Source organism: Taeniopygia guttata, chromosome 15 (genome assembly GCF_048771995.1).
Source record: "Taeniopygia guttata chromosome 15, bTaeGut7.mat, whole genome shotgun sequence".
Taxonomy (NCBI): Eukaryota; Metazoa; Chordata; class Aves; order Passeriformes; family Estrildidae; genus Taeniopygia; species Taeniopygia guttata.
The window spans coordinates 10,179,890-10,203,190 of NC_133040.1; the positions used below are offsets into that span (position 1 = coordinate 10,179,890).

Here is a 23,301-nt window from a genome sequence, read left to right on the forward strand (position 1 = left end):
GGCTGCGGGACCCCCGGCACAGCAGCGCGGTGACACCGGAGCCTCGCCCGCGCGCGGGGCAGGGCGCGGAGCCGGCCGAGCCCCGAGCGGACACGGGTTAAGCGGCGGCGGCGCGGCGGGGCCGCTGTCCGGGCCGGGGCTCCCGCAGCCCCCGGAGCGGGCGCGGGGTCTGGTGTCTCCCCCGCCGCTGACCCGGGGCTGCCCCGGGCAGTGCGGGCGCTCCCGGACTACGAGTCCCGTGCTCCCCCGCGCGGCGCGCTGACGTCAGACGCCGCGCTGGCCTTAGCCCGCGCACCCGGATGTGAGTCCCTTTTGCTCCCCCGGAAGGTGAGGATGGCGGAGCTGCCGCCAGCGGAGCCGGGCCCGCCGCGCTCCATCCGCCGCCATCCGCCCGGCGGTGGCCCCGCCGCGGTCACAGGCGCGGCCTGGCAGCCTCGGGGAGCGGCGGAGGGACGCGGATGGGCGCGGGGTGGGGAGGAGCGGGAGTGTCGCCGGTCCAAGTGGGCTAGGCCGCGGCGGGATGAGGAGGCCGCGGCGAGATGAGGAGGCCGCGGCGGAGCCTCCCGGGAGCTGGGCTGGGGCTGGACGGGGCACGGCCCGGCAGCTCCGCGGGGCCGGGGCAGTCCCGAGCCGGGACAGCGGCGGCTGCAGGCTCGGGGTGTGTGTGCGTGTCCTCGGGCTTCCCACCGAATGGGCGCTGGAGCTGTTGTGAGCGGCGTGTAGGAGCATTTCAAGTCATGTAGAAGCGCACAGGGAGCAGGGCTTGGTCAGCTATGGCAGGAGGAGGTGGCTGACAGCTACTGGAAAGGTGTGGAGGACGGTTTGGATTATTTTGTTTTTATTTTCTGTGCTTTCTAACGAGCTCTAAACCCTGCCGACTGTGATCGCAGATGGCGGGTGAGAAGGCGCCGGAGAAGAAACCAGGTGAGAAGAAGTCGGCCAAGAAGAAGGCAGGACAGAAGAAGCCGGCAGAGCAGAAGCCAAGCCAGAAAGCGGCAGGGGACAAGAAGAAGAGGGTGAAGAAGTACCATGCCAGCCGAAACCCTGTCCTGGCCCGGGGCATCGGGAGATATTCCCGCTCAGCCATGTACGCCAGGAAAGCCCTGTACAAGCGCAAGTACACGGCTCCAGAGACAAAGGTAGGGTGGGGAGCGCTGGGGCAGTACTCGGATTTATCGTGCTGCCTTCGGTGTGAAATGTGCTGAGTTTTCCTTGTTCTTTGCATACAGATAGAGAAGAAGAAGAAGGAAATGCCCCGTGCCACCATCACTAAGCCAGTGGGTGGAGACAAGAATGGAGGCAGCCGGGTGGTTAAAATCCGGAAGATGGTATGGAAAAGCAGTAAGATGCTCGTGGTTTGGTGTAGGGGGCTTTAGGCTGGATGTGGGGTGATGTAGGGGCCTCAGCCTATGCTGTGCTTTCTGTGGGTTAGTGGAAGGTGGTGGGAATTCAGGTGGGAATTCTCTGTTCAGCATGTTGCTGTGCTGAGGTGGAAGCACGCACAAATACAGAGCTGGACACTAAATATTCCAAAATATTCACTGTGTTCCCAAGCCCATCTGCAGCAGAAGTCCTTCAGAAAGCTGAACCTCAGGGCAGCAGGGAGAGCTTCTCTGAGGAGCTGCCGTGCTGTGAGACACGGGTGGTACAAGGTGTGTGTCCTCTGTTCCAGCCCAGGTACTACCCCACGGAGGACGTGCCACGGAAGCTGCTGAGCCACGGCAAGAAGCCGTTCTGCGAGCACAAGCGGCGCCTGCGGGCGTCCATCACCCCCGGCACGGTGCTCATCCTGCTCACCGGCCGGCACCGCGGCAAGGTGGGCACAGCTCCTGCTGCCAGGGCCTTGGCAGCGTTTCAGACACCCTGAATCTCCCAGCTGATTTTGTCTGACCCTGCTGGGTGTAAATCTGCGACTTCTGTCTGGGTGGTTTCCTTGTCCAGCCTTTAGTGGAGGCAGAGGTAAAATGTTTGTTAAATTAAGGTTGTTCTGAGCAGAGCTGGAAGTAAAACAGGCTCAGCCAGTTGCTTTGACACAGTGCAAAGAGTTTTGCTGCAGAGCAAAGCCAGTGCCTGTTTCTTTTGCTGCTCCTACAAAAACAAAACTTTGTCCTGCAGCAGTTACTGCAAAGGAAGAATTAGAGGAAAAATTTAAGTTTCATTCTTAATCTAATTATAGGGTAGCACTGAATTGTTATATTGGGTTCCCCATCCTCAGGATGGTCACCAACACAACTGGTATCCTTTATTTTCTTGAATTCTCTCTCTTTGATGTTCATGATTCCATAAAGAATGCTGCCAGAGAAGGAAAGCTTGACCAGAAGGAACAAAACACAACGGGGGAATGGCTCTGACTGTGAACTTATAGAATCCTTGTGGTGTTTATCCAGTTCTTGCTTGTAACTCAAAAGGATTTGGGTGTTGGGATAGCTGTTGCCATCCTGTAGGATGGGAGAAAAGTAAAAACAAGTAATTGGCTTTGCTTAGCCTTGAAAGAGAAAGCTCATGGAGAGTCACACTTGATTGGAGAGGAGGCACCTGGAAGTGCTGGAGTTTGGATCACAATGTGGCAGCTCCTCAGGTGGCACAGCTGACCCACATCTGGAGCACTGTCAGTGCTTGTACCAGTAACAGGCACAATCCCAGTTTGACTGTGGTATGGGAGAACTGGGACCTGAGGATTGATGTCCCATCTCATTTCTTTGCAGCGTGTTGTGTTCCTGAAGCAGCTTGATACTGGCCTTCTGCTCGTTACAGGTAAAAGAAAAATTATTTAAATATGGTATTTTTGTTCTGGGGGCTTCTTTGGGTTTTTTAAGTTCAAGTTTGTGTCTGGGGTCAGTAGCATGATAGATCTGCACGTATTTGGTTTGGCACGTGAGTGGGGAATCACATTTTGTGGTGGAGTCACCACCCCTGGAGGTGTTCAAGGAACAACTGAATGTGGCATTTGGTGCTCTGCTCTAGTTGACAAGGTGGTGATCTGTTAGAAGTTGGACTTGGTGATCTTGGGGATCTTTTCCAACTTGAATGATTCTGTCATTTGTGACTTTGCAGGGAGGTGGAGGGGAGATAATTTAAGTTTCAGGATCTGACTAACTGAAAGAGCTCAGAAAGGAGATTTTTGTATTTCTAGAAGGGTTTGACTGTTGAGATTTTATCTGTAGGCAGCTCTGAAGGAACTGATCATCACATAGACTACAAAAATTCAGCTTCAAGGCAGTGGTTTTCACCAGAAAAGCTGACCTTGTTCTCTCTTATCTTCTCTGCCTTCAGGCCCCCTGGCTGTCAACCGTGTCCCACTGCGCAGGGCCCACCAGAAATTTGTTATTGCCACATCCACAAAGGTGGATCTTACTGGGGTGAAAATTCCCAAGCATCTCACGGATTCCTACTTCAAGAAGAAGAGGCTGAGGAAGCCAAAGCACCAGGAAGGAGAGATCTTTGACACTGAGAAAGAAGTAAGGGACAGGGTGGTTTCCTTCTTTCACAATGCTCCAGGCTAGACTGGAAAGAGGAAATCAGCAGGAAAAAAGCCAGGTGGATTTTAAGTGGTCATTAATAAAGTGAGGTAATGCCATTAAAAGGAAGTATTCCCCCTTCTAAATGTGGGGATTTTTCTGAGGAGGAGTTATTATTCCAGTGAAATGTCTTTTTTTGACCAAGAAATGCTGTCAGTGTTGGCTCCAAGGAATGCTTCAATGCTCTGCCACCTTCCCATTATCAAGAACGAATGGGGGAAAGATTTCTTTAAAATCCCAAAACTCAGGGTTTGCTCTGAATTTACTCCTCTCTCTAAAGGACCCTGCAGTTGCTCCCAGGATTTTAATGTTGTTCTCTGTGCTTTGCAGAAATACGAGCTGACGGAGCAGCGCAAGACAGACCAGAAGGCCGTGGATTCCCAGATCCTGGCTCGGATCAAGAAGGTGCCTCAGCTCCGGGGGTACCTGCGCTCCACATTCTCTCTCTCAAATGGAGTTTATCCTCACAAATTGGTGTTCTGAGCCTTCTGGAAGCACCACATTAAACTCCAAGGGCAAAAAAAAAAAAAACCCCAAGGATTTGTGGTGTGTTCATTGCAGTCTGTTACAGCAGGTGGTGCATGGCTCTGGCAGTGCTTGTTGCAATGGGTGAAACTCTGAGGGGCTGTAGGTACTGACCAGATTTTGGAGAAGTTTGGGGTGTAGGAGTTTTGGCTGTTGTAGTTTGGTGGTGGTTGTTGGATTTCTTTAACTATTTAACATAAGTAGGAATTCAGCTTTCTTAACTCTGAACCTGAACAGATTTTGCTTTGGTAATAGCAGCTAATGCTGGACACAGTGCAGGATAAAATCAAGACAAAATATGTCTGTGCTGAACTTCAGCTAATAAGTTTCTTTGAGGTATTTCAGGAGCTATGCTTTGGTTTTGAATGGAAATGCTGGGAATACTCCACAGTTTTGCAGGACAAAAGTGTTTCTGAAAGTGAGTGGAGAAGGTTAGTGCTGTGTTGAACTCAGCAGAAATCAATGTTCTTACACAAACCAGGGATGTACAGTTCATCAAGTCTGGCACTCTGGAGCTCTTCCTTAGCCAGACTTCTGCAGGAATCCAGGTTTATGTAACTGCACCATCTGTCTGCCCAGTAATTCTGGGCTGAGCTAGCCAACAGGGTTAGGCTTGACGAGAAATAGAGATTTCAACAAATTCACCCAGGCTCCATGAAAACAGGATAGAGAAGAGCAATACAGCCCTCCCTGAGGTGGAAGCCACGCTTGGTGGGAAAGAGGAATTGGGCTTGCAGTGCTCCAGAGGCAGTGAAAGAACTTGGACACCTCTGGAGTACCTGGTTTGCAGCAAGGGGCTGCAGTCTGGTGCTGGTGGGTGTTGAAGTGTCTGAGGTGACAGCATGGGGCATTCCCACCATCTTCCTGTTGGCAATTGCCAGGCTGGGAGAGCTGAGGGGTGTCAGCCTGCAGAAGGGAAGGCTCCAGGGAGACCTTAAAGCCTTTTGTAGTGCCCTTTGGAAAGGCACTTGGGACAAGGCCTGGAGTGACAGGACACAGGGAATGGCTTCCCTCTGCTGGAGGCAGGGTTATGTGGGATTTTGGGAAGGAATTGTTACCTGGGAGAGTGCTGAGGCCCTGGCACACGGTGCCCGGAGGATCTCTGTGGCTGCCCCTGGATCCCTGGAAGTGTCCAAGGCCAGGTTGGACGAGGCTTGGAGCAGCCTGGGATAGTGGAAGGGGCAGGGGTTGGAACAGGATGAGCTGTGAAGTCCCTTCCAAGCCAAAGCAGCCTGGAATTCTCTCTGAAGTATCAGTGAGGCTCAGCAGAGGGAGGCAGTGAGCTGGCTGTGACCTGTGCAGAATTCCTGGCCTGGCTGAGAGGAGTCTCTTGCTCTGTGCTGTGTTCTGCCCTGTGTTCTTTATTTTCCCTGACATTGGAATTTTGTCTGCTTTTGGTTACATCTTCTTTTGTGTATGCTTTGCTGGATAATGGGATTAGTCACAGGTTTTTAAGTCAAAGGGAGCTGGGAATGGCCTGTTGATACAAATCAGCTCAGAAGGGTTGTACACATCTCCCTGTTATTCCTAATCTAGGTCTAAGAAAAACCTTAACCAAATATGCTTAGAAAGTTCACTTAAATTAAAAATTGTGCGTGGGAACAACAAAATGGGGAAAGCCTCATCCAGCAAGGAGAATCAGAAGAGTTTGTATGAGCACATGGTATTGTAGTCTGCAACCCCAAATTCAGTGCCACATTTGTGCTCTTGAGGGAAAACTGCAGGACATATTAATGCTCCAGTCATTCCCTTCCCTCCGGGAGTGGGGAAGTTGCAAAATAGCCCCAAAACCAGTTGGGTGTGGAGATCCAGTGGTGCTCTCAGGAATTCCTGGTTGCTCTGACACATTCCTGCTTTGTGGATCACGAGACATCTGGAACCATTAACCTTGTTTGCTGGGAGGGGAGGCTTTGTCTGCCAGTGCGCTGTCAGGAAGTGATTTGGAACTGGGAGTTGGTTATCAACAGATGCTGGTCTGGAGCAGTGCTGCCATTGCCCTGTTCCTGTCACCTGTGTGATGAGGTGGTGACAGTCACACACCCTACAAGGCAGGGAGGGAGGGTGGAATCTCTGCTCCTGTCAGTGGCTGAGCTGAGTCACTGGCCCAGCTGGATGCCAGTGTCACACCAAGGGATGTGGGAGCAGGAGAAATTGGAGCACCAAATCCTGCCTTCCTGAGACCAAGCGGCTTCTCAGGCTTTGCTGCAGGAAATGGAGGTGGCAAACCCCTTGTATTCCATAAGGAGAGGCAGCCAGTGATCAGCTGTGATGTGTCTATCTCCAACCTCCCAAATATTTTCCCTGGTTCTGTGAAATCTGCCTTCTTTGAAAAGCTGCAGGGTGAGGGGTGGAAAACAGGAAAAACGAGGCCTGTGCAGGTGACCAGCACAGAGGGATTTTTTTAATCTAGATAATGCTGGCCCCTACCTGAGCACGACTTGCAGCACATAAAGAGCCTTTGTGTGTGTTCTGGCTGTCCCCAGCACTTCCCATTCCATGTGAACAGTTCTGCAGCTGGGCTCGCTGAGTCACTGCTTTTTCCTGGGCAGCCCCCACAGAAGAAGCCAGAGACATCCAAAGCCTCCATCACCCAATGAAAAGTGCTGGAGATGTGCAGCTCCAAAAATAGTGACAGCCTCAACCACAGCAGCACTTCATTAGCATCAAATGTGCTCTTTGCTTCAGCTGCCTAATAAAGTGATATGTAATTATAATAAAGCATCCTTTGGAGAGGAAAGAGAGAGGGATGTTGGCTTTCCCAGGGAATTGATAATAAGATGTGACGCCTTGTTATCTCCAGGCACCTGTTTTTACCTGTCAGCTGTGTAGTGACCTGGTGGCTGCAGTTCCAGCCCAGTGTGGCTCTGTCCAGCAGCCACAACAGGCAGTGGGCTCAGGGAGCAGCCACTGCCTTTGCCTCTGGAATGAGAATCCTTCGTGGGCCAGGATCCTCAGGAGAAACTGAGGCTGATGTGCAAGATAAAGACAAAGTCCTTTGCAGTGCCAAGTTTGTAGAGAACAGTTACCTGTGGCATTTCAGCTGTGACGCTCTTGGGTTTAATCTTAATTAAGAGAGAATGCTCTGGCTGGATTTTATGGGACTCCCACACCTTTTGGGCCAAGTGGTGAGGAAAATTTGCCAAATTCCCAGATGTCCAGGGACTACTGCACAGTTAATCTGTGCTGTAGGATGTACCTTGTAATGAAGGAGAGGCTGAACCTTTTTCTCCCAGCCTGTTTCTACCTGATCTCTGCCCTGCCTCTCCTCAGAGTTCAGAACTGTTGCAAAGAAATTCACTGTGGATGTCCCCAAAAGCTCAATAAATAATCAAATAAATGCCAATCCTATGGATGCACCATAAAGAGCTCCTGTCCTGGTTGGGAAGAGGAGCTGAGGTTCCCAGCCACTATTCACCTGTTAATTGGATTTCTCCAGTTCTCCTGCATTGCAGTCTGCACTGAGCACTTGACAACTCATTGCTTAAGCAGTTAGAGCAATTAAATCCTTATTTTTATAAGGATCTGATTCATAACAGTCCTTGCTATGTTTTGCTCTGGAAGCCACTGGTTGAGCAAAGCCAGGCTGTGCCTGAGTGACTGCAGAGGGTGGGTCTGGGATGGTTGCATGTGGAATTTGACATGGGTGCCATGCAGCAACCAGAACATTTATCTTTATTTAGTTACTTTTTAATTATTTGTTTGGGATGTTTAGATCAGAGCAGTCTTAACCCTCTCCCAGATATCTCAAAAACCCCATTTTTGTCAGCTGGCTGGCTTTTTTTGCCCACTTTATCTATTTTTCCCCATTATTTCAGTGTTTATCTCAGGGGAAGTGACTTTGCATGATGGATTGCACACAGAGCCAGCAGCTTCTCTGACCTAAGCATGGTTCACACTCCATCAGACATAAACACTTATTAGTTGTAATAGTGATGAGGAGAGAGGAAGCATAGTAGTCAAAATAGGACTTGAGATGAAAGAAATTCAATGGTTTTTCCTCAGCAATATTGATTTTCTGTGTGATCCTGAGCAAGCCGCTTATTTTCAGAGAGGTCCGTGCTCACATACTGCAGAAAGCAGAAATACTTTCTCATGTCTGGTCTCAAGAAGTGTTTTCAACTTCAGAAAATGGAAAATTTAAGTCCATTTTCTGAAGTACATAAAAGAATAAGCAGTCTCTGCTTGGCTGACACTGAGAGGGGACCTGATCCATTAATCTGATCTTGTTCTGTGAGATCATATCAACATTTCAGACTAAGAAGTACAAAAGTTGTGCTGTGTTGAAGACTGGCACAGGTGGCACAAAGAATAAATCTTCTCATAGTCCTGTTTATCAGTTTTAATGTCATTTTTTGCAGAATTTAGGCTGTTTTATTTGTACAGGGCAGCAGAGCTCAAAGATTTAGAAACTCTGGAGCCATTGGGTGTTTCTTCAGCTGCCCAATTAGCAGGTCCTGGTGCTTTGCCTGCTGATTGGTTTTAATGATGATCATAACCAGCATCACATATTTTACATCTGCTGAGCACTTTGCCCTTGTGACACCCAGCACAGGTCAAAATCTGCCATGAGAACACCAAGAAACCACACAAAGGTAAAATGATTTATCCAATCCATTGGAACAAGTCTGTGGGATGCAGAGTTACCCCAAGGAACACAAGGAAAGGCTCTAAGTCTCATGGAGAAAATAAAGTTTAAATCAGAAGCAATTTCATCTTCATGCATTTTGTCAGTCCTAGTAGATTTGGAGGTTTTCCACTGGCCTGACAGATGTCTGAGGATGTAATTGGTTTTAAAATTAAGCTTTCAAGTATCACCATGTGCTGTACATGGGATCCTATTGTTCAAAACGGCCTTTTTGACAAGAGGAAACAACACCCAAGATAAAATGTACAGAAGCAGCCCTTGGTTCACAAGGGAAGAAGTGCATTTTTCAGAATAAGGCCCTAAAAAGAGTGATGCACCCTCAAAATGATGGCACCATTCAAATTTCTAGTGAGAATGTCCTGCTGAGATGAAAGGAGGATCTCTTTCGTGGAATTTCATAGGTATTGGTGGGAAACCAGAATTCTTCCTTCATGAAAACACAAAAATCCTGGAAACCTGGAGCTTTGTGTTTGTGGGAGACAAAAAAGACAAACACATGCCCAGAGCAGGAGCACAGAGGGAGAAAAAGGAAAACTGCCTTTTGAGGCTGCTGATGCAAGAGAAACTTCGAGACGGTTGGGGTTTTTTTTGTTCAAATCCTGGCTTTGGTCAAAGCACTGAGCATAAAAATGTGAGGTTTATTTAATCCAGCACTCCAGGAAAGACATGCCTGCTTTGTAATTAAACAGAACTTCATCAAGGCAATGTCTCACATCATTCTGTAACTGCCTTCTAACATAGACAACCTATTAATCCCCAAACTGCCTGACAGCTTGAATAAAAAATAGAATTAAAATAATTCAAATAACAGCACAAATTGTGTGGTTTGGGCTCCCTTGAAATAACTGCTGATTTCACAAGTGCCTGAGAAGGGTGTCCCAGTGTGAGCCAGGCAGTGCAGCTGCTCCTCGGGATTTATAATTCTCATTAGAATTTCTATCACTCTTCCCATCCTGTCACCCTGAGCTTCAACTTTTCATGTCATTCAATTGCCACCACCCCAAGCCTGGGCAGACTGGTAATCAAGCCTGAGAAATGACTTTTTGATGTGTTTGTCAGGCCCAATCAAGAGCCACATGATAACAGAATGGAGCCCAGTACCCAAAATGTGGTTCCTGTGTTGCAGGAGGAGGGCTGGGCTAATGGCACCTGTCTGGGAAATTATAATCTCATGAAGGGGGTGATGCTGGTGGCCTTGGGTGACTGACAGCACTGCTCTGGTGCTCCTGTTGATTAATTGATTGTTTGTGGGGTTGTTTTAGTTGAAGATTAGCTCTTCCTGGTTCTCTGTAGGCTCCTTGTGGTGTTCTTTTTAAAGAAACACTGTGCTGTTGTTAAGCATAAAGTGAAGGTTTATAAAACAATTCCTATTTCCCATCAGGACCAGGATTTTATAAGCACAGGACATTCCACTGCAGCACCATAAACTCACCTCTACATCACAAAGGAAGAAACTCTCCTGACTGTAGCAGCATGAAAAGATTTTCAACGACCCTGGCTTCACCCAGGGGCCAGTCCAGCCTAAATGTGGAATGATGAATTATTTGGCCTTTCCTGGTTTGTGCCATCTGGCTGGAAGGAAAATGGGGAAAAATAGATGAGTGATAGAGAGCATAAGAGGGCTGCACCACTGACATAAATCAGCAGCACCCCAAACCACAGCACACATCTCCAGCCTCTTCTGTTTGTTTCCCTCATATTTATATCCTGTCACTGTGTTCACTCTCTGGGATTTTATTGTATAATAGTTATTACTCTTCTTTTAAAAGCAGATTCTTGGCTGGAAATAGAGGAAAGAGATGCTGGAAAGAACAAGAGAAATACTGCAAGAAAGAAAGGAAAGGGAGGAAGGCTCCATGGGAAGAGCACCTTTGCAGATGGGGGCACTTAGAGCTGCAAGACAGAACCACACTGAGAGCAAAATTGTTCTTCCCAGAGGAAAACCATTCCACTTATTCCACTTTGCACAGCTTGGCTTCAGCTCTCAATTAGTGGCTTTCAGTTTTAGCTTTGTTTTGAATGCCTGTCACCACTGAAGAGAAAATCAGCACAGACTAACATTTGCTTAGGCCAGGGATTCACTGCCCTGCTTTCCTTTACCAGGAAAAGGGTTGGTAGTGCTGCAATGCTGGTGCAAACCTGCTAATTAGGAATTCACACTCTTGCATCTGATTTAGGAATTGCAAGTAAAAGACAAAGATGATGAAAGTTCAAGCACCACCTCTTTTAAAATCCTCATTTAAAATCCTGTTTTCTCTCTTTGCTTTGGTGTCCTGTGGGTTCAGACTCTCCAGGGACACCTTTCACTATGCCAGGTTGCTCCAAGCCCTCTCCAACCCGGCCCTAGACAAGGAAATTGTCCCAAAATGTACTTTTCCCCCTGGAATGTTACATTGCAAATGCCAGAATTTCAGCTTTTTATTCTGATTAGAATTGAACATTTTTGATAAATAATCTGTGAAGCTCTGCCCAGATCTCAGCTTTGACCAATGTGTGCATGTGACCAGATGGGGAGAGAGAACTTTTCCAGGGATATCAGTTCTGGAATTTGTCCATTACAGGCTCTTGTTCAGGGTGAAGTAACAGGAATTTCCCCTGTGTTTGAACCAATCCCTGTTTGAGGGAATCCCTCAAACACAGGGATTGGAGGATTAGTATTTCAACAAATCACTTGGGAAATCAGAGAAAAATCTTGAAATACAAATGTAGACACTCAAATTATTTCTTGATAGGCTAAGAGAAAACCAATTTATGACACTTTCTCTTTCCAAGGGTTTTTAATAAAACCTTAAGTAAAATATGGGGTAAATATGAAGCCAGAGATGCCACCTTGTCATATTTATATGTTTACAATATTAAGCAGAATAATGTACCAGATTATTTTCCCATTTATTTATCCCTCATGTTACTGCACCAGTTTTCAGAAAGGTTGAATTTTAAACCGCCCAGAATAGCTGTATTTAAACCTACCTATTTTGGGATAGTAATAATGAGTCTTCTGAGACATTTGAGATTCAAAAATTCAGGACAACCACACAGGGATCTGCTCAGCTCCCAGCCACTCTTTCTCACTGATGGGCAGCACTTAGGTACTTCCAGAAAAGGCTACTTGAGTAAGAAAATGAGACCTGAAATTTGGGAGAGCACTGTTAAATGCCAGCACCCCAAGGGAGCAGGAAATCCCAAAGAAAAGATCAGGGATTATTTAGTTCAGGGATGGTGGGGAGGAACCCTGGTCACAGCCCTCATGGGTGAAGACAGCAGGAGAGGGAGGAAATAAACTCTTCTCTGTGTCTGCAACAGCTGGAAAAGAAAATGGAAAGGGTTAAATTGCAATAGTAATGGATTAGGAAACTCCTTAAAGGTAAAGACAATTCAACAGTGGAAGAGACTGAACAGAGCAGCTGTGGCTGCCCCTGGATCCCTGGAAGTGTCCAGGGCCAGGTTGGACGGGGCTTGGAGCCACCTGGGATGGTGGAAGGTGTCCCTGCCCATGGGCTTTGAGCTCCCTTCTAACCCAAACCATTCCAGGATTCCCAGATTCTGTGATTCCACAATTTACATTTGTTTCCTGTCCAATTTTGCAAGGTAGTGATTCATACTCTTGTTTCCTATAGCCCTTATTCATTTTAACAAAAATATCTATTTGTTCTTCCTCCCTCAAACCCACCTTGCAATCTTCAGCAATTATTGCTCTTCTAAATGAGAAAAATGTGAATATTTCCATTTGCAATTAAAATACATTTCTGAAGTTTGGAATTATTTTATTTCACTGACTAGTTTCTTCCTTCTCCTCTTTCAATCATTGATTTTTTTTTTTTTTCCCACTTCAAGCCTTTCTAAGTTTTACTTGGAGAAACTGTATTTTTTAATCCTAGATAATTTGCCAAGAAATGCCAGTATTCCTTGGGTAGTGGCCTTATTACTGATGGCATTTGGGCTCTTTAAATAACAAGTACCAGGCAGAGGAGCCAGGATTCAGGGTCTGCAAATCTGGTTAGTGCAGACCACATAAAAATAGCAACTTGTGTTTCTTTTTCACACATTTCTTAGTGTCACAATGGTCATTGTAACTGAAAGTGTCATTTCTAAATGAACAGAAAGATACACAGCAAAGCCTTGGGATGAAAAGAGTTCTCCCCACGCATAATAGCTGTTAATGTAAAATTAAACTGAAGGGTGAGACAATGCTGCTTTAAAATCCATTACATAATAGGCAAATTCCAAGCAGGAATAGGGAATTTCCACTTGCAGCTCACAGGAGTGAATTTTTGCCCACAGCCCATGAGCATCTTCTGCTAAATCTCAGTATCTGTGATGTCCAGAGAAGCACAAGGACACAGGAGACCTGCACAGGGAGGAGCTGATCCCAAAATCCTGCCACCAGAGGCACAGGCAACCACAGCAGCTCAAAACACTCTGCTCCAAAACAATGGGGAAAAAAGCAAAATAATGGAAGAAAAAGAGTGGTTTTCTGTAGGAGCCTATTTACAAGTTGAGGATTTTATTCCTTCAGCTTGATGATCTGTGTCACTAAGTTATTCTGGTCTATTTTTCAAGTCTTCCCATAAAGTAGTCCAAGATTTCTTTGTAGTTGCTTCTGTACCCCTCTGACTGCACATTGAAGCTGCAGTGGCTGACATTTTCTGGTGACAGGCAGAACACAAATATTATATTTTTTTCATTCCATTACACAACATCTTCTGCAGCAGATGCCAGGCAAACTGCATGGAGTTTGCTGCATCCAGTACAGCCCTAGTGCTGAAAATTCCATGTAGGAAGCTACATCAGCATTCCATGTAAGTTTATAGATTGTACAACACACTCTTAATTCCTGAATGGCAGGCACTTCAAATAATTTAGGAAATTACATTTAGCAGCAATTATTTCATTTACCTGCAGTGAGGCAGGACAGGGTACGTTTCTCAGTTTTATTCCATTGCTTTCATTCAATAACTGCTTTTTAACTTTGAATTGTCAAGTCAATAGAATTTAGAAGAACTCCAAATAAGCAAATCAATAATTATAAAATGGTGAATATCCATTCTGTTCAACATGGGAAGACTACACACAGATTTGGCTAAAAGGAAGACTTCCAAAACATCTGCAAACAATCCCAAGGCAGAGGATTGAATCCACAGCCATATCAAACACAGATTCTCCATCTGGATGCTGCTGTAGCAGCCACATTCCTGTGGGATAAAGCAGCCCAGGAGGCCTTGGAAATAGCTGCAGACAAAGCATTTTCAGCCTGGGGTTACCCAGCCTGTGTACCTTTGGAGAACAGGTACATCCAAACCTCTGGAAAACACTGCAAACCCCTTCTGCTGATCTCCTTCACCTTGCTTGTGAAGGGAACATCCCATTTGACTCCCAGCTGTGCTGTTTGTGTTGATTTTGTGGAAGATACTCAACTAGCACCATGATAGTACCACAAGATCTAAAGATGGAATGCTTTTTTGGTGGAGTGTTACTCCCACTGAAATGCACACACACTTTGTGTTTCTCTCCCTATATTCCCCTCACGTGTGGATGAATGAAAAAAATGTCAAACTCCCACTCTGGGAACACAACAATAACACCCGTGGCTGTCTCCCCATGAAATGCTGTGACTAATCCAACCCCAGGAGTTTTTTTTCTTGCTCTAAGGAACCTTCAGGAGCCTGGCTTATCTCCCCTGCCAGAACTCAGCTGCCACGTCCCACCTGCCACAAAATCTTCCAATCTCAGCATTCCCTCTCTTCTGACTCCTCCCAGGGCTCCCACGGGAGGATCAGGGTCAGTCTGCAGCCGTTGTTCTCTCTGTCACAGCTTGACCAAAAATAACAGATGCCCATGAAGCTTCTCCCTCATAAAAACTTTTGATGGCAGCTCTGCACACTCTCCCTGTCCAAAAATTACTGCGGCACAGAGGCAAATAATATCTATTTCTAGAATAAACCAAGCCTGGAGACTCCTCTAACTCTCCAGCACATGAACAGCACCAAACAGTGCACAGAGCTATCCCACAGATCTCTAAATTACTGCTTGTTTGAACTTACCTGAACCCTGTGTCAACTGAACTGGCCTCAAAAACAAGCTACACAATGATGTGAGTGCTCAGACTGCTGAATCAGGGCTACAAAAGGGTTTTGCGTGGGTCCTATGTTGAGTGGTCATCCATTGCATGGAAAAATATGCTTCTTCCCAACCAGATTTAATAGGCTATAAAGCACTGGTGGTAGATCTCGTTTTACTCCAGCTCTGAATGAGCTTTTCCTGCAATAGCACAGCACATTTGTTATAATGCACTAATATGTTAAATAATTTAATCTGATCAAACAGGTAAATAAATGCATAGAGCTCCGTCTCTGCTCTGTTGTGCACAGTCACTGTTCCATGAAAAGCAGACACTGCAATGGGAATCCCCACAGCAATTATCCACTAAAACTATTTAACATTTATCACCACGTCTTTCTCATTAACATGATTTGTCTCAGCAGCACATCCTTTGCTGAACATCCAGGTACAGCTGCCTGTGACACTTTGTGCCTCTGAACGGGCTCAGGGCGAGGTCTGAGGGGACTGAGGGTGAAATTAGGCTGAGAAAGAAGGATCAATTTTCCTCTGGATGTTTTTCCACACATACTGAGGTGTCGCAACGCTTTTGCTTTACAGCCTCTGGAATCCATACATCCAGATTTGAAGGCACATACCTGCTTGCTTATGAGTTCTTTGGGAAAAGCTCCTTGAGAGATGACAGGATGCCTGTGAAGTGGCGACGGAGTGGGGCACGGGAAAGGGAGAAAGGGAAATCATTCTGTGAGGGGACAGATGAAATAGGGGTGAGCAGGACTGCGGGAGAATAGAAACAACAACGAGGAAGAACGTGAGGAACCAGCCCTGGAGGGAAATGGGGAGTTTCAGAGGGGCCCAGTAAGCCAAGCCAAGAGGGTTGACAGGGAAACTGAGGAGAACAGCGCTGAGGGAGCAGCTCTCGGCCCGAGCTGGAGGGAGGTGAAGGGCTGAGGGAGCAGCCATTGCATGAGGGCGAGACGCCGGGGCAATGCCAGGGGAGAGGTGAAGCCCTGAGGGGACCGTTCCTAGGAGCTGAGGGGAGCAACCCGGGGCAATGCCAGGGGAGTGAGGTGAAGCCCTGAGGGGACCGTCCCTAAGGGCTGAGGGGAGCAACCCCTGAGGGATGAGGCGAGGCTCTGAGGGGAGAACACCCGGGCGGGTGAGCCGCTCCTCGGGCGAGGAAAAGGTTCTGAGGGGAGAACACCGGGGCGGGTGATCCGATCCCCGGGTGAGGCTCTGAGGGGAGAACACCGGGGCGGGTACGCCGCTCTCCGGGTGAGGCTCTGAGGGGAGAACACCCGGGCGGGTGAGCCGCTCCTCGGGCGAGGAAAAGGCTCTGAGGGGAGAATACCCGGGCGGGTACGCCGCTCTCCGGGTGAGGCGGTGAGGGGAGAGCACCCGGTGCGTTTTATGAGCTTCTCACTGCGCGGGCGATCCGCTCTCCCTGACGTGCGTGAGGTGCGATATGAGCGGGGTGAAGCTCCCCTCAGAGAGTGTGCGGGTGCGGCGCTGCGCCCGGTGCAGGTGACCCGCTCTTCCCGGTGCGGTTGCTACCCTCCCCGCCGTGCCCGGTGCGGGTGAAGCACCGAGCGGAGCACACGCCGCGCGGGCGGCGGGAGCGGCCCGGCGGGCGGAGCTCCGGCGCTGAGGGCGGTCCCGGCGCTCGGGGCGGGGCCCCGCGGGCTGGGAGGGGGCCGGCTGTATTGTTCCCCGCGCGGTGCACGCCGGGCCCGCCTCAGCCCCCAACATGGCGTCGCGCTGTCAGCGGTGTGTGTGAGGCGGGCGCGGGACGCGGCGCTGCGGGCGGGCACGGCGGCTCCCGGAGCTCCCCGGAGCGCCGCCGCCGCGGTGGCAACGCGCCGCTCCTCGCTGCTGCCCGCCGCGCCCCGGCTGTCCGGCGTCCAGGCCGCTGGGGACGCGCCTGCCCCCGCCCTGCCCCCGCCATGGGCGGGTAGCGGGACCCGCCTCGCCTCAGCCCTGCGGAGCCCCCCCGCTCTCCGCGCCATGGGGTCCCCGGCTGCCGCCTCGGCGGCCGCGGCCACCGACTCGGCGCAGTGGCTGTCGGTGAAGGAGGAGACCATCTTCCTGCACGACGGGCTGATCCGGGTCACCGACCTGGCCGAGCTGCCCAGCGAGATCATTGGGGTGGCCGAGCCCGGCGACACCGAGCTGGAGGTGAGGCGGCCGCGGGAGCTGAGGGGAGGGACGGGGCAGGGCCGGGGGCTGAGGGGGAGGATGCCCTCGGGAGAGGGGCACGGTGGCAGCGGAGGCCTGAGGCGAGGAGGACGGGGGATGGGAGATGGGGGTGCAGGGAGGATGACTCGGGGAGGATGGGGGGCCGGGATGGAGGATGCTGCCTGCGGATGCCGGGTGAGGGACCTGGAGTCCGGAGCCAGCCGGTGTCGAGGCGTTCTTGAGTCAATTTAATTTTTTTCGGATAATAATGAAAGTGGAGCTGGGCAGGAGGATGGTGAGGTGCTGATGTAAACGGAGGGTGAAGTATTGGTGCGTCCTCCTTGTTTTGAATCCGAAAGGTTTGGAAATCAGAGCCGCATTCACGGATTTCAGCGTGGCCTTTGGCCCGTTTATTTTTATTGAAGATTTTGTGTTTTCTTGCTGTTACTTTTAGACGGTTTGTAATTATCAGCCTTACAACGACATGTTCAGGGGTGCCCGGGTGTTTTATTCAGCTGTTGACAGTGATCGTGATTAAGGAGCCAGGAGGGCAGCCCAGATTTTCATCCCAGCTTTTTACCTTCCCACAACTGCCCCTGGTGTTGGCTGCAGGCAGGCGGTGCAGCTGTTTTATCTTAGGAGGAGCCGCTGAAGGACTGAATGTCACGGATTATAGGTTGCATCTATTCGGTAGACTGCATTTTTTTTTTTTTTCCCCTGTGTGCCTCCCTTCTCCTCTTTCACCCCACCCTCCTCCCCGGCAATGTGGCTCGCAATGACACAGGGGCTTTGTCACCGGAGCCGAGCGGTGGGAGCGGACAGGGGACGCTCCAACCGGAGCTTTTTCTCCGGGCTCTGTTTGGTCCGAGGCATTTTAGGCCGAAAAACCCCTTTTAGTGAGGCTTTAGCTGCTGTCTGGGCTGTTGCTGAGAAGACCCCACGAGCAGTCCTGACAACATTATTGTTCATCGGGTGACGTGGAATCTTTACGGGCTTTGGGGAAACTTCCCCCAGCCTTATCTAAGGAAAGATATTTTCTGCAGAATGTGCGTTTTCTGTCCTGTGTGTTGGGACACTGGGGAATGGTGTGGAGAAATCAGCTGCTCCCGTGAAATGGATGTTGGCAAATATCACATGAAAAGGAAAAGGGAGATTTTTAAGGTGGCTGACTTATCTCTGTGTGTATAAACATGGAATGATTCTTCTTTGTGATCAGAGTTGCTCTGGCATTCAGTGCAGCTTGGATGCAAGAAAATATTTTGATTCCATGGCATAGTTCTAGAAGCAGCATTGAGTTTAAAAACTGTGCTAGAAAAATAATGTGGTCCAGCAGCATTTTTCATGTTATATCATAAGAAAGGAGGATATCCTTTAAAAAACAAACAAGAGCTTATTTTAAGGTCTTGCCAGCCAGGCCAGAAGAGTGTTCCAGCCTGAAACTTGACACACAGCTTCACTTGACAAGCACTTCAGCTCTGGAGAATTTTTTTGTTAGTGTTAAGAATGTACTAAAACTCCAGTTGTTTGGGAGAGACAGGAATGGAATTGGTGCTACTGTATCCTGTGTTTTATGACATTTATTGTAACAAGTTGCAGCAATCCAGCGCCACTGATTCACCCCATTTTTTTCTGCTCCAGAGATTTTTTCCTGTTCATGTTTGCAGTGCAAAACTTTTAAATAAATAATTAAGTACGACTTTCTGCTGTTGTGCTTATTTTTGATAAGTACTCATTTTGATTTATTTTCATCTTTATTCTTAAGTCACAGCTTATGAAAGCCTTTTATTTCTGTCCACTGATAGAATTGATGATCACAAGTGATCAATTTCATTTTCAGATATCTGCAAATTGGTTTAGAGTTTGGTATTGAGGGGGAAAGGTTTTAAGAAATGAAAATTCACATGATGCAAATGTAAAATACTTAGCTCATAACTTTTCTGTGCCTTTTTTTAATGCTGTTTTCATTTAAATGAGGGGTACTTTGGTGATGTGGAATGGCTTTGAGGAGCCATTTTGTGGAAATAGGTGCACACATCTGATTGACATGTGGCCATGCAATCGACTGCTACACAAGAGCTCATTTACACTCTTTCTACTCCTACTTGCAGTGTAATAAATATCTTTGAAAATGGTCCAAACAGAAATCTCTTGGGATGTGCTATTGGCCAAGGGTAGGAGATGCTGCAGCTGCTGCTTTGATTAGGAAACTTCTTTAATTCACTTCTTGTGCTTTATCAGTGGTGGTCAGAAGCCTGGCTGAATTTTGGAGCTGAAGTGCTTAATTAAAAATGTATAATGTTTAATACTCTAATGGATATTTTTTTGGGTGGAGAAGTATCATTCCGGTCTGTTTTGCCTAAATATCCGTTTAAAGAGCGTATTGGTGACTAATGTCAGTGTGTTTGGATGTGTTTCCTTTGTCCTTCTGTTCAAAGGTTCTGTCTATTTATAAAAAGAAAAGCAGAGGAAAAAAGGTTACAGTGCTGGTCTTATGCCAAAAAAGGCTTATGAAAACTTATTCTTTTGTTATTTTGACTCCCATGCAGCTTTGATTTTATATTTTTGTGTATTTGTATACATTTGTATTTACTTTAGTGGTATGTTACAAGAGCCTTAATCTTATCTTTCAGCTATGTTCTAGGAGTATGTTGAGTTCTAAAGGGTGTGGAGGTTTTTGCTCTGTTTTTATTTTTTCTATGATGATGTGTGCCAACTTCTTAGATTGTTTCAGCATATTTACAGAAAATTAGGGCTTTTTTAAAAAAAATTGATAGAATTTTGTAACAATATGCATGAACCAGCTGTTCCTGGTGCACTTGGTTTCCTACTAAAATCCTCTAGTCAGGGAAGACCTGGATTAGTCAGTGATTACAGAAGCCTTTGGACCTTTATTTTAAAACCTTTCACACAGAGACATCTTTGGAAGAGCAAAGTCTTCTCCATCTTGGAGACAACCCTCAGTGACAGAGCTGGAGGTGTTACCATGACATTTTGGCTGGTCAGTGCCCACCCAGGAGGGACATGGAGTGCAGGAAGAGCTGCTCCTTAATGTGGCCCAAAGGGAACTGCAGCACTCCCAGAATCTTCGCTGGAATAAGGCTGGAGCGTGGTCAGGGCTGGTCTGGAGGAGGGGAGTTCCCTCAAACCAGGGAGGATTGATCTGCCATCTCTGCAGAGTCACCACAGAATCCCAGAGTGGTTTGGGGTGAAGGGACCCTAAAGATCATCCAGTATCCCCTCCTGCCATGGGCAGGGAGCCTTCCTCTGGTTTTCCCATGGAGCTGGGAGTGCAGCTCCTCCCTCAGTAGATGTTGGGATCATGTCTGTCCTCATCTGCTGTTTGGACTCTTGTTGAGGTGTGTTCTGTAGGACTGAGGTGCCACTGGGCAGGTGTGGCTCTGCACTGAAAATAGTTACCTTTATTCGAGTGGAAGGTAAAAAAAAAATTAAAAATGAAACAAATAAGGAAAAAGTGGTGGCCTTTCCTCTTCCCCCCCCAGCGTGGCCTGGGCTGGCTCTCCACAGAGAGGTTGAAGAGCTGAAGTCCAGTTCTCTTTTCTCAGCATGTTCCAGTCCTGTGACTGACTTGTGTTTGCCATAAAACGACTTAGACTGGAAGGTTTCTGCTAAACTTGGAAGTTTTCACCCATTTTCCTCCCGGCCCAGAGAAAACATTTTGTCACTTTTCCCTGATTGCTGAAGGAGAGAGCAGTTCCCTGCAATTATCTGGGTCAGTGCTTCCCAAACCTTTTTGCTTGTGACCTTTCTGCCATCTACAAGCATCACCTCTGTCATGCTGAAGGTCCCTAATGCCACGAACAACAATTGACTCCTTCCTAAGTGGGTGACCCTTCCTGGGGTTGTGACCTCTGACTTGAAAACTGCAGATCCAGGCATGTGGCAGGCTTGGAACACCCTCATCCTGCCTGTGCATCCCCTTCCAGTGCCCCAGGGGTCCTCTGCCAGGACTTGGAATTTGTTAAACTTCTCTAATATGGACCACCGTGCCTCTGACTTTTGAGTCTGAAATTGTGTTTTAGGTAACCTTGTAGAGAAACATTAGGAAACTTCTCAAGGATGATTTTGCAAATCTGTTTCCCAAATATAGATCTTGTTACCAATTGCAGCTTATTAATTCAGTGATCTGCACTCTCAGATGTTTAAATTACAAAGATTTTTCTTTACCTTTTGCAGCTGTTTTCACCTACTACTTGAGTAAGAGCCAAAGAAATATTTTAATGAACAAAGAAACAACACTTTATAGCATTTTATTTATTTACAGCTTGCTTGTTCTCTGTAATTCATCTCAGATAGGAAGGTTATTTCATAAATTTGTATGGTTACAGAAATTATTTGGGATGAAATTGTAAAAGATAGTGATGTCTTAGTGCTTATTTGTGAGCAATAAGATTTCCAATGCTTTCATGAAAGAAAATAGTTTCTGCTTTTAGCTGAATAGTTAAAAACCTGCACTGCTCCACACAGGATTCAGCAGAGGCTTTGAACAAGTGGATAAGGTTAAAATTTCTTGGAGCAGAAAAAATTGGAACAACCTTGAGACTTGTAGTTTTTAACTGCAACACTAAAGCATGGTGTAAGGGGCAGCAGCTGCTAAAACATCAGGGAGAAAATGCTCACACATATTTCTGCATTTGGCACATGGTGTACCAAGGAAAAAGCCTTAGAAAGGGGCTAGGAAATGTTTTAGAAGAAATTAAGGTGGGTTTTGCACCAGGGCAGCTTCGTGCTGGATGTCCTAGAAAATGCCAAGAGCAGGAAGGCTGTTCCCCAGCACAGTGGGACACAAGGACACAGGGTTGTTTATGGAGCAGGTTCACTTGGGATGTGTATTTCAATCTTCAGGGTACCTTTAAAACTGTCACTTGTGCTCTTTCTCTTACAGAGTAATCCATACTTTTTGTAATTCAGTCTTTTTACATTGTTTTATTGGTGTTTCTTGAGACAAAAGAGCCAAGTAAACAAGTGGTGCTGCCTCTCTGTTAATTCTGTACAAGAGGCATGACTTTATACCTGAAATGGAGTGGTCAAAGTAATAGAATTAAATTTTTTCATGCTGCTTTTAAAGATATTTTACAATTTTGAGGTTTTTTCTGTTTTTCTGTCTGGTTTGTAACCTCCTGTGAGATGGGAATAATCCATTTTTAATACTCAGGGGGGTATAGGGGTGTAATTGATCCTGATAAATATTCCATCTTCATCTTCACATGTGAACTTCAGCCAGTTGAACTCTGGAGAGAAAGAATTAAATGTTGTTGGGGAGATTTAGAGGTTTCCCTTTTCAATACGCAAGTTCAGGATAAAAACCCCTCTTTGTGCACAACTTCATTGCTCCTCAGTTCCCTGTGTAGCAGAATTAAAATACTCACCCCCTACAGGCACCAGTGAGAGGACAAGGGGCAGGAATTGTAGCCAGAGGAGAAAGCTGCCTTTTAGTGGCAGCTCACATTTAAATTTACTTAATAGGGTCATAAAACCTCAGGCTAAAACTCTTCATGTATATTAGTGTGTGTTAATTGTACTTGGTCTGGTATTTACTATCAGCAGAGAAACATGTTGCCCTGAAAACAGGGAATGTCAGCCGCTCCTTTCTGGAGCAGATTTGGCAAAAATTCTCTTTAATGGGAAGAATTACCTGGCTGAGGTCATGTAGTGGGATGCAAAAGGACAAATATTTGATACAATGGGAAAGATGACACCTCCCCATAGTTCATCTAAAATCAGATACCTTTTGTGCTTCTTGATGTTGAAGATGATGTCAAGGACCAATTAGAGTGATTGAACTTTGGATCTACCATTTTCTAATTAAAATATTGACTAAAATTGATTTAAAAGATCAAACAAGGAAATAATGTGTAAGGATAAGGTACTGTAAAATTAAAATAGTGACAATTTAACTATTTAATAACAGGTTTTAGTGATGTGTAAGTAGTAGCTACTTGGATAACCTGTTCTATGGCAAAGTGATGTTTGTTACATCCTCTTCATCCTCTTTGATTCTGTCCAAGCCTTGTTAGTCAGGAATGTTTGACGTTGGGAAGTGATGGATCAGGGACTGGTTCAGTGAGGTTTGTGTGGGGCTGGGTTTGGTGCCTGCCCCTGACACCTCCCCAGGGGTTGCACAGGGAAATATCGAGGCACCCTCGATATCCCAAATCAGAGCTGCAGCTCAGGTAAATCCTGAGGCTGCCCAGAGGCAGCAGGAAAGGAAATTTTACCTTTTATGAACACTGCTAGTTGTGTTGTTTGTATCAAAATTTGGGAAATAAAATGATGGGAGTTTTCTTGCATTTTATTTTAACTTGTGTTGACTTCAGATAGTTGGAAGATGACAAGGTTTGCCTGGAATTATCCTGGCAAGGT

At 47.1% G+C, this 23,301-nt stretch overlaps 2 protein-coding genes across 6 annotated transcripts in view; both read left to right on the forward strand.

The window, feature by feature from the left end:
* The first annotated feature begins 96 nt into the window (after positions 1-96).
* RPL6 (ribosomal protein L6) lies at positions 97-4,049 on the forward strand. Of its 2 annotated transcripts, NM_001245749.1 has the most exon segments (8): positions 298-327; positions 891-1,044; positions 1,047-1,139; positions 1,230-1,328; positions 1,673-1,816; positions 2,706-2,754; positions 3,274-3,458; positions 3,849-4,048. In NM_001245749.1, coding segments are annotated over 3 exon segments (291 nt in total). In that variant the 5' UTR covers positions 298-327; the 3' UTR covers positions 1,274-1,328; positions 1,673-1,816; positions 2,706-2,754; positions 3,274-3,458; positions 3,849-4,048.
* A 12,387-nt stretch (positions 4,050-16,436) lies between these two features.
* HECTD4 (HECT domain E3 ubiquitin protein ligase 4) overlaps positions 16,437-23,301 on the forward strand; it is a 65,073-nt gene continuing 58,208 nt past the window's right edge. For all 4 annotated transcript variants that reach the window (XM_030285478.4, XM_030285480.4, XM_030285479.4 and 1 more), the window contains exon 1: positions 16,437-16,920. In XM_030285478.4, coding sequence (XP_030141338.4) covers positions 16,750-16,920 — 171 coding nt within the window. In that variant the 5' untranslated portion in view covers positions 16,437-16,749. The remainder of the gene's footprint in view (positions 16,921-23,301) is intronic.